Source organism: Eretmochelys imbricata, chromosome 12, assembly GCF_965152235.1.
Source record: "Eretmochelys imbricata isolate rEreImb1 chromosome 12, rEreImb1.hap1, whole genome shotgun sequence".
In the NCBI taxonomy this organism is placed as follows: domain Eukaryota; kingdom Metazoa; phylum Chordata; order Testudines; family Cheloniidae; genus Eretmochelys; species Eretmochelys imbricata.
The window spans coordinates 36835863-36855656 of NC_135583.1; the positions used below are offsets into that span (position 1 = coordinate 36835863).

A 19794-nucleotide genomic window follows, 5' to 3' on the forward strand; every position below is an offset into this window, starting at 1 on the left:
TTCAGAGCAGAGCCATGCGAATGATTAAAGGAATAAAAAACATTTCTTATAGTGTTAGACTCATAGAGCTCAATCTATTTAGTTTAACAATTAAAAGGTTAAGGGGTGACTTCATTACAGTCTATAAGTATCAATATGGGGAACAAATATTTGATAATGGGTTCTTCAATCTAGCAAAGAAAGCTATAACACAATCTAATGACTGGCAGTTGAAGATAGACAAATTCAGACTAGAAATAAAACATACATTTTTAACAGTGAGAGTAATTAACCACTGGAACAACTTACCAAGGATCATGTTGGATTCTTCATCGCTGACAATTTTCAAATCAGGATTGGATGTTTTTCCAAAAGATCTGATCTGGGAATTATTTTGGGGAAGTTCTCTGGTTTGTTTTGCACAGGAGGTCAGACTACATGATCACAATGTTCCCTGCTGGCCTTATAATCTCTGAATCTATGAACCACCAATCATGGACCGGGACCCCATGTGCTAGGCACTGTACAAACACAGAACAAAATGACAATCTAATACCCAGCTCCACAAATAGTCCTATTGAACTAAGTGGCACTACTTGGGGAGTCTGGTGACACACAACATGAGTTTGTGTTTCAGAATCTGGCCCCAAATGATTTTTAGGCTTCAGCAATTAACACACTGTTAATCCTCAGAAATATGTTTTTTTTAATAAGCAATCATTGTATCAGCGTTTGCACTTGCCTTCATTGAAGCCAATGGCCAGACCCTCACTGACTCCCCTTAATGTGCAGAGATCATCACTATTAACCTACATTTACAATAAGCTATTGTAATAATTAGATTGAATAAAAATCAGAGACATGACATCACATTTGAACATATTCATTGCAAAACGTTAGCCCTCTCCGTACATGTCTTAATCTGCCAGGCCTGGATCCACAACGCGATTTTAGGTGCTTAGTTTCCATTGATATCAATGGGATTTATGCACCCAAATACCTTTGAGAATCTGGGCATCCTCATCATCAAACACGCCTAAGGGCTCTCACGCCAGCCAGAGTGAACACAACTGATGGTGTTGCATCGGGCAGTGTGTAGTGAAGTTCCTGGATCTGGCTGAATCCTGTGAATTCACCAGTCTCTGGAGTAGCCCCATGGGCAGCGCTAGGTAGAATCGGGGCATTCACCCTTTCACATGTCAATGGGGAGTTTGAGAGTGTTTTTGCCCATCCTGGCGACGTGGCCGAAGAGCATGCAATGCCCAGTGCTTAGTTTGTAATGAAAACAGGTGCTGGGGCTCAGCCTGGTCATGCCTGAGGCCAGATGTGTGCGAGAGAGCCCCTGAACCTTGGACTCAAGCAAAACATTGCACCAAAACCCAGATCTATTAATAAAAGGAATTTGTTTCCTGATTCTGCATTTCTGAGTGATGTCACTAATTTACCGTAACAGTGAGATGATTCCAGGTCTGGGCAAGGTAGACTCCTGCAACGCTTCTGTGCCAAGGCCTCGCCCTGAAATCAGTGGGCATTCTGCGTGCTGAAGGCTTGCAGGGTTAGGCCCATCGCCTGAAAGTCTCCCCTGTGCAAAGATGCAGCGCAAGGTCTAGGCAGCACGTACATCCTCAAAGCAGAGTTTAAGTGGAGCTTGAGTAGTGCCTGGGCCTTGTGGCTGGCCCTCTGCACGGGGTGGGAAAATGAAGGACAGCAGAGAACTATGCTCCTTGTCATACTTCAATCAGAGCAATTGGAGATAGAAAATCCCCCTCAAATCCTTTAAAGGCCAGTGCAGGATCATCCCCTAGAGCACACTTTCTAGTGCTTTGTCTAGTCTTGTTTTAAATGTCCCAAGCAATGGACCTTCCACAGCTTCTGCTCCGTTTGCTTTTCAAACACCTATTTGCCCGAGCTATTGTTATGACACATTTCATTGCCGTGAGGTTACAGACTGAGCCACTCCGTTGCAGTACCGCCTAGCAATGGGAAGTCATTTTCTGAATTATTTCTGACAACTTTACGAGAGTCAAATTGAAGGCTCTAAGAACTTCTCCAAAGTGCCGTGCTGTCCGGGCTGTGGTTTAGTTTCTGATCAATAATGCTCTAATCCGGACCAATGTTCAGCTGTTTCTCCTGTGGGAGCTGCAGACCGTGACTTTGACTGCCCAGCGTGGCAACCTGTAAAGCCCCTTCATTTCTCACAACCCACGGCGAGGTTATAATTGTATCAGAATTTCCAGTCTCTTGTAGAGACTGAGAGTTTCCCCATCCACCCTGAACAGAGTGTGTCTCGGACCAGGCACCAAGGGTTTATTTTCCCCTTCTCTTTGGTGTTACACTAGCCTGCAGCCTTCACATCTCACCTTCACAAAGAGGATGAGATTCGGTACCGCAATCTGCGGTGGCTGAAAAAGAGGAACTGAGATAGAGCTGCACGTAGAGGTCTTTTTAAAAAATGCGCAGGAGGAGTTTGTGAGATTCCTCCCCTCCCCGCATAACCATCGCCATGACCTTGGAGCCACCCCGTCCATCATCTCTTGTCACAGTCATCCTGTCCCCTGCCTCTTTTCTTCTCATGATCGCTGTTCTCTTCGTCCGCCTCCAGTACCACCTTCCCCCACCCCCATCCTCTTTGCTCCGCTACACTGACCGTTCTGTCACCCCATCACCCAAGCCTTCCCAGCACCTCCTTTTCTCCCTGTCATCGGCCTCGCCTACTTTGCCCCCAGATACCACCCTCAGCCTCTTCTCCATGACACACCTTCCTCTGGGGTTTCCTCCATCATTTATCGGCGGCAGGGTGAATTGTTTAAAAAACAACTTCTTTTTGGAAATCAAAACTGAAATGAACCAAATGCATCCCGATGTCTTTCCTTCTCCACTCTAAAAATGGTCACATTAGTGATGCCTTTACAAAATTATACAGCCCCATAAATGCCCAGAGCATGACGTCTTTCTCTGCTCTAACAACTCTGACATTTTGTTTTCTAATCTCGCCTCTTGGGAAGCAGGGATAGAATAATCTGGAGGCCTTCTCTGCAACCCGCATAAGCATTCATGAGCCTGATTTATTTTGGGAGAAGTGGTTACTTCTAAAGAGAAATACAGAACAGAAAGTCAGCAGGGAGGGAATCACCTTGTGTTTCAGAACCTCTGTGTGGCTTTCACATACACCCCAATGGTCTCCAGTTTCCTGTAGTAAATCAGTGAAATGCCAAGTTAATTTGGAATTGATTGTCCCATAGAAGCAAATGTGTGAAAATGGGAAACATTTGCTTTGCTAGGAGTGTTACAATGGCCTGAAAACTACTCCTGTAGCCACTTGTGCTTTGGAGCAATATAGGCCAAGGCCCTGATCCAAAGCCCACTGAAAGCAATGGGAAGACTCTCATTGACTGCAGTGGGCTCTGAATCAGGCCCCACATGAAATGCCTGCAGCGAGACACATCAGCTGAACTCTGGCTGCCCGAAGTTCTGCTAAAGCAGTGGTTTTCCACCTATTTACCATTGTGGGCCACATCCAACACTATCTGCATGGCCCTGAGCATCTCACATGGGCCGCAGCTGTGTGCTGATGGGCCAGGTTGAGAACCACTTTGCTAGAGGCTTCCTCATCCTCTCTCTGCAGCTCCAGGTGCATTTCTGACAAAGCCCCCCTTTGAGCAAGGTGTGCAAGGATTCTTCAGTGTCCTTTTCATACTCCTCCCAAGGTGCGACTTTATATTCATCCCCATGCTCAAGATATTCAATCAAAGTATCTGGCCCCCACAGGGGCCTAGGAGGGAAAGATTACAAAGGGCTTTGGCGAGATCACAAGATGCATGATGAGAAGTGACGCAGGGTCATAGTGTAAGTGGGTCAGGACCCCTCTCAAAATCCTTGTGTGTGTCTAGGTTTAACAAGCCGAGAAGACCGACCCCGTGACTCTTTGGTTTATGCCAGCGAGTAAATCATTGTGAGTTGGCAGCTCCTTTTTATCAACAGAAAGTTCAAGGGTTTCCTCTGATCTCAGCTGCGCTGTGTGGTGAAGATACAGAGGCAGGGTCTCTCCAGGAGGCAAGGCCCAGACCAGTTTAGGGCGTTATATGTCAAAGTGGTGTTGGTTCCAGTATAGCTCTAAGGCATGAGCTCATAGATCATTAACAAATTACACCTGTGACCCCTTCGCTGGGGCCTTTGTTTAATCTAAAAGTCAGATACCCTCGCTGATTACAGTGGGATCCAGCTAGTTACGGTATTTGAGTGCTGTTTAGGGAGTGACGTTTAAAGGAAAACTTCTTCCAGCTGGGATGCTGGAACTGCTCGGTCTTTCCCTCTCCCTTTCCAAACAAAAACAGGACCCTGGGAGCATCTGTTTGGCAGAGAGAGCAGCTGCCTCTCGTGTCACTAGACTCTCAGCTTTATGTAAACAGGAAAGGTCCCTTCTGGAGTTATACATATGTATCGTGATCTGATACAATGCAATTTATCATTGCCATCTGCTATGCCTCTGTATCTAGTTACTTGAGACACACGGTAAAGCTGCTGGACTCGGTGTGACCTGGCAGTGTTTAAAGTTGCAGCTCAAACCAGTGGGTGCATGACCCCCAGGAGTCCAGCTCTGTGTCTGTGTCATTGCGTCCTCTGTTTTCTCCCTCTCTCAAAGAAATAAAACCAGTAAGGCCTATTGGGCAAATCCTGCGGTCCTCACTCAGACAAAACTCCCATTGATGTTACTGGGTCAGAAGCAAAATCAGAAGCCATAACCCAGCATCAAGCAAAAGTTCTCATTGAAATGAATGAGGCAATCTGTTTGCAAATCAACGCCCTATTACAGTCTTCAGTTATTAAGCTGTTCCTCTGAATCCTGAATCATTTGCTTTTGTGACCAGCCCTTGCATAATTCATGTGTATTACAGTCATAGTGAGGACCATTCCAAACTCCTTTGAATTTCTGTTTGTGTTGGTATCATCTATTTCTAGGCAGCAAGGAAGAATATTAAGTTATGAAGTTGTTCTCCTTTTCATACTTTTTATTTTGTGTTCTTTAAGGATCTCTCTTTATGTTAGTCCTAAACACACTATTTTTCCTTGTTGCTATTCATTGGTCCATTCATTAGACTCAGCTAAGAAATTTCTTGTTTCTTATTCTTATTAAAGGTAAACCAGACCCAGGATATCAATATCCTAAAGTGTAGCAGGTTACCATTGTAACTGCCATAGAAAAGAGGCAGGCCACTCCTGCGTAATTTGACATATTGTGTCCTTCTTTTCACCTTGATGCATCAGTGTATTTGTCATTACAAACTGCTTATGAAAAATCAAAGATAGATCCAAATCAGGACCCTCTGTCTGCACAATATGTGGAGAAGGTTCAGATCTGGACCCTAACTTCACAGACTTTCCTATCCCAAATAAAAGTGAAGTCTGATGAAGCGAAATAATAATTAAAGCTGTATTTCTTTTCAGTCCTGTGTATTTTTGAATCTGTGGTTTGAGCGGGGCCTATTTTCATGTTCTCGTAATTTAATAGTAAAGAGAAGGGTTAAATATCAGCGTGAAAATGTCATAAACCAGAAATGGATTAAGAGAAAAAGGTACCTGGCGTTATTGTCAGAGGTTTAAATGACCAGATGGTGGCTGGCTTTCAAGTATACCCCACCCTGGCCTACTGGTCCTTGTGCCTTTCCTCTTACTTCTAGATCTGCACAAAACACAGTGGCTCCAGCACGCAGGGTGGGGATCAACCACTGTAGCAGCCTTTTCAGTTTGTGTGTGTACGCACTCCCCACGTTCCACTTAGAGTGTGTGCCTGGTTTGAGCTCAGCCCAGCTTCATTCCATGTGACTTCAGGCAATACTATAAATCTCGCCCTGACAGGAGAAAGGTAGTTTGCTTGAAACCCAGCCCAGATTGACTCTCAACTGTTTCCAACTTTGACAAATTTTCAGATGAACCTCAGGTTTCAGATGTGTCACCAATTCCAGAAATCAGATGAGTTTTAAGTAGGGCTGAGCGGAAAACAAGAATTCTGCTTCACAAAAAATGTTGAGGTTTCAAAATTAATTTTCAATCCAATGTGGGAGGAGGGTGGAAAATGAGACCTTCTGTGCATGAGAAAAAGAGCACTGCCCTAAAATAGCCAACAGCTATTTAGAGCACTCACTTCTGAGGGGGGGAAACCACATCCAATCCCTGATCCAAATGAGGCAGAGAAGGTACCTGAAATACAGTTTCAAGTGGCTTCATGTCTGACAACGAAGGATTCGCAGAGCTCTGATTGCCACCTGTTACATTCTGGCTGGTGGTCGTGTGCCAGGTGAAATAAGCATTAAGGAAATCTTTTCTAAAAATCTCCCCAGAATATGTCAGGGCTCAAAGTTGCCCAGGAAGGAGCAAGAAACCCCCTTACAGTCCCATTGTCTAAGACTATAACTGACCAAACTAATAGACCACATCACGACACCCCAGAACTGTTCAGATCTGGACCCAAACTCTTCAGTCTTGGACCCCTTTCTGATTTGAACTAGCTCCCCCACTCAGGTCTCCCTGAGTCATTGAAGTTTCCTTGACTTTTTGATGTTTACATCTGGTAAATAAGACATGGGGCAGCCAGGATTCCTGAGCAAACTGACTTGTCCATTCCTCCTTCCCTCAATCTCTCTCTCTTTTTTTCTCTTTCAGTCAGATGGAGAGGAGAAAATCTCTGAGGTTCCTGACCATGAGGAAGACAGTGCATCCACAGTGCGCTTCCCATATTACAACATGAGGACAGGAAGAAACCAGAGATTCTCTTCGTAGACGGGCTGCCACACTGAAATGGTGCATTGAGCAATCAAACCAGTTGGAAACCCAGTATCTAGAAATAAAAAGTGACTGTTTGTTTTATAATGCAGGGGGGCTGCAGGAGGCCAAACCAAAGGCAAGAGGTTTAGAGGAAGCAGATGTAGCTGGTTTATTTCATATTCCTGAGCAGTTCAACTGCAAGTTTGGGTGGTCTATTTATTTGTAAAAGGTGATGGCTAGCCATCTCTCTATATACAATCCTCTGCATCCCAGGCAAAGACACTGGTCTTCTTCAGGATGTAGTAGAACTTTACACAACTACTGATGATAGAGGTGGGCCCATTCCAAACACCCTTAAATGGTGACGGCATTGCTTGGTTGGACCCCTTTCTCCATAACGAGCGGAAGCAAATCCCAGGATCTGAATGTTCCCAAGATCTGGGGAAGCATGGATCTGGATCTAAGCTTTGCTACTTGGTCCTTACCCTAAATTACAAGTTCACCCCCTTCTTTTCCCCCTCACACACCATTCAAATGAGTCCATTTCCTCTTCATGAGACTGATTAATTATCTCGATATAGCTCCTCTTGCAGCATCATTTCACTAGAGCATTAGGGAAGGGCAGTGCTTGCAATGCTGGTGGCCATTTCAGAAGCTGGCTTCTAGCCCTAGAGCAGTACAGGGTAGCCCATTTTTGCCTTAACGTAGACCGGGCCACTGGAAACATTGGAGCAATATGTAAAGCTTATTAAATAGTGGGCCTGAATTATACTGAAGTGTCAGTCGTGCTCCTCTCTTTCCAGAACACGTGCCTCTCTATGGAGCCTTGGCATTCTAGCCTTTAAATCTATCAGTCCTAACACCGCCTTTGAACCCCAAGAATGCTCCAAGCCCGAGTGGGCCATGTCATGCTTGTGGTTGCAGTGTTACTTCGGGTACTAGGTCCTCTCTGTGCCCCCAGAAGGCAGTGACCACCACTCTGTCTCATGCAAAAACCGTCCCGTCAGTGTGAGGCTCTTAAGAAAGGGTTAAAAGGCAGCTCATCCTGCCAAGAGGGTGTATTGGCAAAGGCACAGGGTGACTCAAACAGGGAACAGGTCGGGGCCAACTCCAGAAAAGCCCAGGTTCTTCTGCTTTCAGTATTTGGGGCCTTTATGGCTCTGAGCTATTGTCTGCTCTGCTGGGAGACCGTAATGGCTTCCCGTGTAGCCCCTTACCTCCATGCACGAATCAAAGGACATCAGAGGAGCACGGTCTGCTCCCTTCCTTCACTCAAGGGGATTTTAACCCCCTTTCTGCCAGGATTATTGCAGGGTCCCTATACCACCTCAGGTCAGAACTTCGGTTCAAGTCGCATACAAAGAGAATGTCCGTTGTTCACATGGGCAGGCATGGTCCCAAGAGGATCAGCGAGAAACGGTTCTTTGGCTGCGTCTTCCCCAGCCCTTATGGTTTCAGACCTGCGTGGTATTTAGCTGCACAGCAGCTCTGGCTAACAGCATCGGAACAGAGCAGCAAAATCCCATGCAACACTGATTGCTTTATTCAAGCAAGTTTTACCTGACAGGTGGCTGAAGGGCACATATTTGTGGAGGGGCAAGCTCTTGAGTCTCAAGTAGCACCAACAGTTGAATTCTGAACCTAGAGTCCTTTTCACTGGTGCTGAATGGAAGTAGCAGAAAGAGTGCAACGTGCACTGCAGAGACCAACCGGAGCATTGCGCTCCGCCTACAACCGCTTGGCTGGGGAAGGGTGAGGGTCTTTACTGGGATGTGCGGATGGAGGAGAAGCATAAATGCAAGGCACCCAGGTTCCACTTCAGTGGGACCAGAGAGAAGAACCCAAGTGAACAGAAATCAACGAAAGTGTCTGAACAGCTCCCTGCAGCCCCAAACCACTAAGTTTCATGCAGCTGTGCTGGATCCGTCCGTATGCTCAAGTGATGCAGTGCAGGTTGGTTCAAGTACAAAATATGGCGGCAGGTGGCTCTGGCAATGACACTTTGCATTTGGGCAAGTCAATTAACTTCTGTGTGCCTTGCTCGTCTCATCCGTAGAATGGAACTAGCGCTGAGCTTCCTCATAGGGCTGCTGCAAGGCTTAACAAGTGTTTGTAAGGCATTGTGAGAGTCACGATGGGCATCTACTGTGTTGTTTGCATTTCTAGCTTTCATTATGGGAAGACAGCTTTGCCTAGTGGATAGATCACTGGACTGGGACTCAGGAAAGTTGGGGGGGTCTAATCGCAGCTCTGCCACTAGCCTGTTTGGTGACGTTTGACAATTCATGTCACTGCTCTGTGCCTCAGTTTCTCCGTGGGTAAAATGGGCATAATGATATTGATCTCCTTTGTAAACCATTTGGAGAGCTACCACTGAAAAGTTCGGTATACGAGCCAAGCATTGATATTGCAACACTGCATATTATTTATTGGGGCTGCTAAAACTTTGAGGCAGAGCCTCATCGTGCACGATTTGGTGTAACACCACTGAAATCAATTTACATCAGCTGCACCTCACTTTGCTTTCAAACAGTTAGAAATGCCGTTCATTGTGACCTCAGTTTGGGAGGGTGTTTTGTTTCCGATGTCTAGAGAGGAATATAGCAGTTATGCCCTTGCTTGGGGTAAATAGCCTGTGCAGCCAGGAATGATTCACCCATGTTGTTGTTAGAGCTAGCCATGTCCTCATCAGAAACTGAGCCACATTCGCCACCTTCAAATTCCTCCTTACAACTCTCGTGTGCCACGAGGCCTACAAAAAACTTGACAATGGTTGGACCACTCTTGTGTGGAGACCATTGCCTGTCATGCTGACCAATATTGGCTTATTGTTTCTTTGTACTCCCCCGTCGGTCTGTATCCATCAGTTTTCTCTTGTCTTTATACTGTGACTGAAAGCTGTTTGGGGCAGGAACTGTCTGTACAGCATCTAGCACATTAGGGTCCTGGTCTTTGCCAGGGGCTCGTAGGGACTGCTGTAACACAATAATAATATAGCCTGACCCATCCAAAGGTGACACCGCGCCCTATCACTCATGCCCTTCAGCAGCATTGCTGTGGTCAGAGGAAAAATCAGGAAGATACAGAAAGGGATTCCAGACAAGCACCCTCTGGTGATTTCTGCAGAAGGGCTTGTTCCAACCAAAAGCCATGGTTGCACCTGTGACCCATCATGAGTTTCACAAGTGGGCATGCACTGTTCCATTGCACGAACAGCTAACCCAGATCTGGTGTCACACTATCTCCTTCCCACCCCTTTGCCTCCACTCCTGTTTGCCCTCCTCCTCCCTGATCCCATGTAGCAATGTGAAAAATTAACAACTCCTCTTTAAAGCAGAAAGGAGCATGAGTGAACTTAAGCCCTCTTTGGTAGGACAACACCCTCCAGCTCTTTGCAAGACATTTATTTGGGATAGGACACCCGGAGAGTGGATAAAGATTATTCTCGTCTGCTTTCATCCCCTAAAATCCTGATTTAGGAGGAACCTAAGCCCTGGTGTATGCAAACTTACTGATCTAGTGCATCAAACAAACCTGGTTAGGTTTGGTGGAGTCACCGTTGGCTTCGGTTTGTGTCGCAGAACAAAGCCCCTAAGGAGGAACAGGGCACTTGAGGGAAGCTGGGCTGGCAGGTGGCTTTTGAAATCACCTTGCCAAGCAAGTAGAATACACGTCCCATTAGCCAGAGACTAGAGTGCCTGGAGCAGGTGCTCATGGGACTGGAAAGAGGCCACAGTAATGTCTTTGGGGGGAGGTGGCAGGTTCTCCAGAAGGCCTCCTGCACTACCCTAGGTAGACCTCATGGAATTAAGCTAAACCCCATTGAATTAGTGTAAGACCTTTGCGGGGGTCCATTATATTAAAAATGCAGTTGTGTATGGGTTAGTGTAGGACCGCGTGTAATTTTTCTAGGAGCTGTGACTCCAACAGACCTTGGGGAAATGGTAGAACTGATTGGGATAATACGTGTGAATACGTGGGTATCCTAGGCAGTATTTGGGAGGCCTTTTGAAGGAGTCCTGAGGAGTCCTAAGTCCTGAGGAGAAAACCTCCTTGTCTACTTATTACCTGTGCCTGAAAACTCCAGATCAAATCCACCTGAACTGTACAACGGATGGACTAAATTTGTCATGTGTGTGCTGGTTCTAAGGGGAGGCTGTTCTGAACTTGTGATCATAGAAGAGACCCCTTTGTCGGGTTTGAAGGGTTAATCATCCTGCCAGAACTCATGCTGGAGTTCGTTTTGATCTCTGGTAGGCTTATTAGCACACGTGGAGGTTCTTTTATTGTTTTTAATGTTATCTCTGTATTGCTTTCCCTTTAAGAATAAAACATGCTTGCTTAGAAAGAGCTGTGTGGTAACTTACCACTGTTGGCAATTACTCTGTTAGTCTCTGAAGAGAAGGCAGAAGGAATCTGCTTAGGCAGCCTGGCCTTCGCTGGGGATCTGTCACAATAGGAAACCGTGCAGCCTGGAAATACTTTGGTCAGAAGGGAAATAGACACACGTCTCCACCCAAGGGAGCAATGGCAGGGGAGCCACAAGCCTGGAGTTGAGTGCCCTTGCTAGACCATAAAGGGAGACTACAGGTGTAGTTGCCCTCAGCCAGGACAGGCCTCAGGTCCCATCCCCAGAATCGACACTTTCTGCCCCTGCAGAAAGCCGCACTTCCCTTCACAAATCCTTGCACGCTGGTTTGACGCTGTGGTTGTACAGAGCCTAGTGCAGTAGCGTTCAAGGCCACGGCTAGGGCTCTTGGGCGTGACAGTACCACAAATAATAAAGATTAATCATTGACTTTTGCACATTAATACAAATGTGCGTGTACAAATCAAGGGCAAAACTCAGAGGCTGACTTCAAATTGTTTGGTCCATAAACTAGAATCCCTGCCAACAAGTATAGCCTTAGTGACTAGGAAACTGCAAGCGGAAATAGATTTCTCCTCTCACACGCTAGGGCTGAGAGGAGAAAGTGGGGCCGAAATCAATTCAGTGGGTGCTGCAAGCGCCCAGCTTACAGGGTCAGTTCCTTAGAACGGTGGGCTTTGGCAGGCCAGGATAGTAAACTTGGCAGGCTAGGTTAGTAAATCGTTCTCCATGATTAACCCCAAAAGAATGCAATAGTCAGCACACTGCCCCTGGGAAGAGAAACTGGTTCCCATTGGTACCGTCATTAGGACATTAAAGAAGAATGGAGATAAAAAGAGATACAAAATAGAGCACTTTATTTGCAAGATACAAATTACAAAACCATTGAAAAACCGGCATAAAATAAATACTTAGCCTAGCAGAGAGAGACACACACAGTACTGGCTTTGGGCTTTCGGCTGTAAGGCACACGACCTCATTTCTTAAAAATTCACATTCCCTAGTTGCAGAAGCGCGTGTTAGTCAGGACATGCACACACAACTTGCACACACATTGGATGTCGGGCACATGCATTTTTGAGGTGAAAGCCAACTAAACATGAACATTTTACTACAAACTTAAAAAAACATATTTTGCATTTACATATATAAAAACTATCTCTTTGGCTAAGACAATTAAAATGATCATTTCCTACATTCAATATTTACAAATAATTTTGGGATTTATTTCCAAATTGCAAAATACTTCAATATACAAAAAAAACCCTCAGTCATAAAGGCAAACAAGAAATTACTTCAGGAGCGGGTCCTTTGGAAGTTAAAGGATATTTGCTCTAAAAAAGTTTCCATTGTCTTTTACCATCAGTGGTATTCCAAACTGTTTGGAAGTCAGTGGGACAACCTGATCCCTGGGGACATTCCACTATGTCTGAGCTTTTAAAAATCTTTCCCAAGATTCAGTTTTTTCCAAAATGAGGTTTTTGGAAAAGAGGATGAAACTGCAGTGGCAGATCCTCAGCAGCTGTGTCATCATAGCTCCAATGACTACAACTGAGCTGAGGGTCTGCTCTTAAGTGTTCTGACTGCCAGATGGGTCACAGACATTAAGAAGAGCTGTTCTAGCATTACTGATCTTTCTAGTCACTCTCCTATAACACTCAAGAAACTTCCCTCATCCACTTGCTGTTGGCACTAGATGAAGACAAAGAATGGTATAAAAGCCATCCATATAAATAAAATGTAGCCAGAATTCACTGTTCTGGTCTAGTTCCTTTGCTCACAAATGAAAATTTTAATTGCTGAGTTTATTTTAAACAACAACAAAGAACAGCCATGGGCATCTAGATTCTAAATCAGAATGTTTTCCACAGGGGAATTCAAACAGTGCTGGGACCAACCAGGGTCTAAATTAACCCCACCATTATTTGTTTTAAAAAGCACTTAGACAGTGATCTGTTGATTTTCTCTAAACAGGGGTCTTTGGTGTGTCCCGCAGATATCTTGGAAGATCCTGAATATTTGGTCATGCTGGGTCTCATCAGCAACCGGAAGCATCGGGCCGCTGCTGTAGACCTTTCCTGCCTCTTCCACCAGCTGTCTAACCCACAGCTGCTCAACCTACAGTAGAAGGAAAGACCACCAAGATGTTTAAATAAGATGAGAACACTTAAGACATACATCTTCCTCCAACTCACCATAACCACCACCACCCAGACTTCACTGAACACTCTAGTGCGGGTATACGAGATACTGTCAATACCGTACAACAGGCCACAAGGAACAGAACGGTCTAACTGCACAGAAAGATGTTGATGGGTAGGGAAAGCCTCTTTCAAAAGAGAAATTGGGAAAAGAGGGGAAGGATGGTCTTGTGCTTAAGGCAACTGGTCTTGGATTTAGTTCCTATGGGGCTTTGGGCAAGTCACTAACTTTTGTCTAGTTAAATTGGAAATTCTTCAGGGCAGGGAATGTCTCTTTCTATATACACAGTGCCTAGCACAATGGGGCTCTAATCTCAATTGGAAGGGGTTGCGGAGAGCCATTTAAAAGCGTGAGAGGGTGCAGTTTTTCCGCACCCTACCTGGCTCTCTTCTTCCCTTCTCAGATGCCCTGCCTCACCAGCAGCCTGACCCATAAGCCTCTACACCAACCCCTTCCAATTTTGACTTAGGGATGCATGGGATCATAGCACCACTCGGGTTTGGCCTGGCAGTCCCTCCATCATGACAGACGGATGACTGGGCCAAATTTGAGTAAATGGTGTTGCGAACTGGCACATGGGATCACAACACCGCTTAGGTTTGGCCCAGCCAAAAACTGGTCGTGCCGTGACCCAGGTTGGCCCTGCCTGCTCTGTGGCCTATGTGGACTGGAGATTATAGGCTGTACTATAATACACATCAATAACATGGAGAATATATTAGGATGTCATCAACAAAAGAAAGCAAAGATGTCTAACTTAAAGATTTGGTGGTCTTGAATTTTTTTTTATATAGTCTTTGAACAAAGCCATTCTGGGTGTAATACACTGATCTTCCTACTTGTTTCTCATTTACCACCAGAGTTTTTCCCACTCACTTCTTCCATATTCTTTGTACTGTAAGATTTTACAAGCAAACTATCCATTACTCTCAAGTTCATTCACCCCTTACACTTCCTTCTCTGCATGAAGTCCTAATTCTGCTGCTAACAACACAATCAGTTGCAGTGATTTATTTTACAGTTGCCTAGAAGGCAGGAGTGGGAGGCCAGAAAAAGGTCACCAGGCTGAGGAGTACAGTACAAAGTTAAATTATTTAGCAAATGGCTATGCAAAGCACAACAGAAAAAACAGAGAGGGAAAGGGGGAAAAAATACACTGATTTGTGCAAGCAAATACCTGTTTTATACATGCAATTGATGCACATATGTAAACAAGTTAGGCAGGGCTGGATTAATTCTCCTGTGGGCCTGGAGCTACTAGATTTTGTGGGGCCCCTGTAAACAAGTGTGTTTTCTAATTGAAAACAAAACGATCACAATTACGGCATCGAGGCTATTAATGCTATACTAAACTTGCCTTTTAATTAACAAAGTTGTTCTGTGGTTACATTTCAGTCTTTAAAACATGTAGAATATAGTTAAGTTAATTCAAAATAGCTTAGTTCTTACCTTAGAACAGCTGTTATATTAGTTTCTTTCTGGGAGGGAGTTTGGGTGCAGGAGGGGGATCCAGGCTGGGGCAGAGTGTTGGGATGCAAGGGGGGTGTGAGGTTTAGGCTTCGGCTGGGAAGCGTTTACCAAGGGCAGCTCCCGGCTGGCAGTGCAGCAGGGCTCAGGCAGGCTGCTTGTGTGCCCTGGCCCCACGCCGCTCCCGGAAGTGGCCAGCTGCTGGCACGTCTCTCCGTGCCCCTGGGGGGAGGGGGACATGTCTCTGTGCACTGCCCATGCCCACAAGCTCCACCCCCGCAGCTCCCATTGGCTGGTTCCTGACCAATGAGAGCTGTGGAGACAGTGCTGGGGACGGGGACAGTATGCAGAGCTGCCTCTACCCCCCACCAGGGGCGCGCAGAGACGTGCCAGCAGCCAGTCGCTTCTGGGAGTGGCGTAGGGCCATGGCATGCAGGCAGCCTGCCTGAGCCCTACTGCACTGGGGTCCCCCTTAGCCCGGGGCTGCAGCCTCTAAAGCCCCCGTGTTAATCCAGCCCTGAAGTTAGGTACGCAAATTGCATGCAGCCCTATGCTTCTGAGGTTGGAAGCATCTGGCTCTGAATGTTAAGAGACAGAAACCAGATAGTCTTGGGGATACATTTCTGAGTTGTAGGAGAACGAAGGGGAAGCTCAAGCAATGGCTGTTTCTCATGAATGTGCCTTACCTGCACAAGGATTAATTTACAGCGTAAAGGGACCGTGTCTGGAAACTCTTCGCCGAAGCACAGCAAGACTCTGCTCTCAGGGAAACGGCCTTGGTTGCTGTAGAACTGTTGCAGCTCTAAAAGCAGAGAAACAGATGGTCGGAAAGGATGGAAACCAACCAACTTCAGTGAGATACAAGCACACGCAGCTGCAGCAGGTGGGTTATTCACCTGCCGGGAGAATTGCGTACGCACACCTCGGCAGCAAGTGTTGTATACAAACCCCACACACACACACACACACGTGCCGGGACCACTGCATGCACACTCAGCGAAAGGTATTTAGCTTTTATCGAGAGAGAAAACCAGAGGGTGCGGGGATTAAAAATCCCAATGCAGGAAACCCTTGCTAAAGAGCTGTAGAAGCGACACTGTGCTGAGATGCAGGCTGAATTAATCTCGGATTCAACAGCCGCGGTGCCTGGCCACTCCAGTGCACCGGCTGTCCTGCTTCTGCAGCCATTTAGACTGAGATGAGTCAAGCCCCTGGGTGCAGAGCTGCTGCCTCTCGGAGTCTGGCAACGAGCACATCCCATCCCCCTGTAGCGACCCCCTCAGGAGACTGACGGAGCAGCAACTTCTCCCCGCTCTGGGGAGAAGACTGATTTGATGTAGAGCAGAGGTGCTCAACCTTCTTCTTTCTGAGCCCTCCCCCTCCCCCGCCCAACATGCTATAAAAACTCCACCACCCACTTGTGCCACAACTGTTTTTCTGTATATAAAAGCCTGGGCTGGCCTTCAGGGGTAGCAAGCGGGGCAACTGACCAGGACCCCACACCACAGGGTGCCCTGGAAAGCTAAGTTGCTCAGGCTTTGGCTTCATCTCCACTTGGCAGGGCTCGGGCTCAGCGTGCACTTTCTACCCTGGGCCCCATGGAGCCTAATGCCAGCCGTGCCTGGTGGCCCCCCTCTTTGTGGCCCCCAGGGGGCCCTGGACCCCTGGTTGAGAATTGCTGATCTAGTGCTTTCAGGGGAGGTCTAAGAAAGGAGGAACGACTAAAGGTCCTATCTTCCCACCTCAGGGAAGTCCACAGACATTCCTTGTACCTGAGGAGAAAGAACTGGGCCCTGCATTAATATGTATTAACACAGATTCAGGATCACACACAGTGCCTTTAGGAATGTTATTTTGTAATCTTTAGATTTTTTTATAACCTATCAATTGTGCCCTCACTTGATATAAAACACTGCAGTGGGGTTTTTATACATCTCCAAACGCCACAGCTCCCAAGAGAGAAGCCACAGCATTTGGTGGAACGGATATTGCTGTGTTTATTTCTATAAGTGTTGGCAAGAACATATAGACTATGTGAGCACTTTGGGGCTGAACTCTTCACATTCTGGGCCAGATCCTGAGCTGGCATAAATCAGCATAGCTTTTTTGACTTCAAACATAGAAAGGATGGTCCAGTGGTTAGGCCACTACTATGAGACTTAAGAAACCTGGGTGGAATTCCCTGATCTGCCACCGATTTCTTGTGTGACCTTGGGCGAGTCACTTAGCTTCTCTGTGGCTCCGTTCCCCGCTGCCCCACCTTACATGGGTGCGCTGAGGATAAATATGCTAAAGATTGCAAAGAACTCAAGACAAATGATCTCCTGTTCCCATCGTAAGTGCCTTCAAAACAACGGCCCTTCACTGGAGCCGATTTACACCAGCTGAGGATCTGACCCCTATCAGTACAGGAGGATGTAGACACCATCCTAAAGCAACATGGCTCTATCCATGTCAGTGCCCAGAGGACAATAAGGGGGGCAGAAAAGTCAGATGTAATGAAGAGGGTGGATCAAGAGAGGTGGGAATGTTCCACAAACCTCGGACAAACTGGTTGGTGTCGAATATTTTGACCACCTCATCCCGGTCCAGCTTGTTGGGCCTGTCCTTGTACAGCACGTTGTTTCCGCTCCAGAAGACTCTCCCCTGGCACAGCCTCTTGATGAAGATACCCTGCTTGTTGCTGTGCAGCAGCACCCCCCGTTCCAGGTGCCCGAAGAGCTTCTTGGTGATGTGCTTCTGGCGGTCATTCGGGATGGTGTCGGCGGACGGGAACTGCACATGCTCCAGGCTATCCGGGCCATACAGCTTGTCACAGTGGGCGGGCGCGTGGCTCAGGGAAATTCGGCAGCCTTCATGGTAAGAGGTAGTAGTGTGGTCAACCAGCTTCCCTCCATAATAGAAACTGATCACCATCTGTGAGTGCGCTGCAGGGAGACATGCCCAAACACAGCCAATCAGAGGACGCAGCTAACCCCCTCCACTCCTTCACCCAGTGCTGCAGGAATAACCATCCCATTGCCCGGGAGAGAAAAGCTCCACTTAAGCGCTGAAGCCCTTGAAATGCTGTGTGCCCAGCTCAACAGCAGGGAATGTAAAGAGTCAGCATCACAGCTCTCTGGGGCCAGAATCAGCAGGATAGTCAAGGGCCGCTCCTGCAGCCCCGGCACGCATGAGCAGACCTTGCTCAGCAAGCGTGGTCTTTAATGGGACTACTCCTGTGAGGAAGAACTCCAGTTGTTTCCTCCCTGACCCTCTCAGACTTTCCACTGGGGACACAGATTTTCGGCACAGGGTTCCTGAACTCAGCACGCCCTCTAGCCCACAACCTTTTACCTTCCCAATCCTCCAGAGTCCCACATGTCTATCTGCAGCTGACCAGTTAGATTTACCTAAGTAGTGTTACCAGTTACCCCTTGGTTAGATTTAGGTAGAACATGCCAGCAGAACAGTTTGCAAACATGACTACACATGTCAGCATGGTGGGCACCGATTGCACGCACCAGGATCCTTCTACCTTTTCACTGGGAACTGGAGGAGCAGATGGCTGCATACTTCAAGCAGTGGCTGCCCTGGGGCAGATTTGAACACCCTTCCTCCCCTTAAATATTTCCTCACTCCATGAGCAGCCCCACTGAAGCCAACAGCACGATTCAGGTAAGTGCTCAGCCACGGGAGTAACAGGTTTATAAACTGCCCCTTGGAAACTCCCCACCTACTCCAGATTCCATTATCCAGGGAACAATCATCCTGGAACAGCCTTCATCCAAGTGGACTGCGCTGCTCCTGCCTTTAGTGAAGCAAACGTAAAGGAGTCTGAGACCAGGACAGCCATTTTATGCTGCCACATAGGTGTGCAGGAGGGCATCCCCTGTGGCCTTGGGATCCTTCTACCAACAAACTCTCTGTCCTTAAGGGTGTCTGTCAGACTTGGTCCCTTGTTAGCTAACTATATTGCCCTGTGTGTGCATCTGCCACCTCAGCTGAAACTTGCCCTTTCACTCATGCTACTGTTTGTTATCTAAACAACCTGCTAGGTCTCCAAACAAATGCCTGTACCGATGCAGAGCAGATTTGCCGTGGGTAAGCAATATGCACAGCGGATTTGCAACCAAGAGCCCAGTTCTTGCTGTGGCTGGTAGAGAGAGCAAAGGAGGCTTAATGTCACCTTTACACTCCTCTTCCCCAATCCTGGTGGCACCCAGGGGCTGGTTTGGTCCTCAGCACAAGTCAGACCAGCCTCAAGGTGCCACCTATGGGCTGCTGTGCTGGCCAGATCACCGAAGCATGGAGTGCTCTGGCCACAGTCGTTCCAGCTTTTGGCATATCTTCAACACCCGGGAAGGGCTGGAAGGACTGGCACAGAGCCGGGGCTATGGTAGCCTCATGCCACCTGGGGACTTCCCAACGCCCAGGGAATCCCCAGCTGGCTCTTTAAGTCAACTTTACGTGTTGTTGGAGCAGTGCAAAGGCATCATCTTACTGGGCAGGATCTTGCCTCCTCCCTGGTGCATGAATCTCTGCTACTGCTTAGAAGCTTTAATGCCTTTGCCTGGGTGCTGAGAATGCATCCGATGAAGTGAGCTGTAGCTCACGAAAGCTTATGCTCAAATAAATTGGTTAGTCCCTAAGGTACCACAAGTCCTCCTTTTCTTTTTGAGAATGGAACAGCGGCTTATGAAGTCAGAGTGTTTCTGAGCAATTGAGCCCTAAGCTGCCATTTTCGGTGGCTCTGCCATTTTTGATGATTATTTTCTCTGTGTGCGCATGAACAGGGCCACAACGGCAGCGAAGCCAGGCACCAGCTGGGAGTGTCACATGAGAGGTAGCTTACACCATAATGACTGAGGGCACAGCATATAACTAAGCAAGGAAGCATGCAGTGGAATGGGATTTCTGGTACCTGAATGCAGCTGTTCATAGCTGGAGTACCCATTCATCAGGGGCACAGCTGCTGCGGGAAAAGAAATAAAATTATATTTGTGTGCCAAGTTTTGAAACAAGCACCTGGATCT

At 47.1% G+C, this 19794-nt stretch overlaps 1 protein-coding gene across 1 annotated transcript in view; it reads right to left on the reverse strand.

The window, feature by feature from the left end:
- Positions 1-11968: 11968 nt before the first annotated feature.
- IRF8 (interferon regulatory factor 8) overlaps positions 11969-19794 on the reverse strand; it is a 71324-nt gene continuing 63498 nt past the window's right edge. The window contains exons 13-16 of the mRNA XM_077831431.1: positions 19683-19733; positions 17320-17706; positions 15466-15581; positions 11969-13228 (exon numbers count right to left, since the gene is read on the reverse strand). Coding sequence (XP_077687557.1) covers positions 13052-13228; positions 15466-15581; positions 17320-17706; positions 19683-19733 — 731 coding nt within the window. The 3' untranslated portion in view covers positions 11969-13051. The remainder of the gene's footprint in view (positions 13229-15465; positions 15582-17319; positions 17707-19682; positions 19734-19794) is intronic.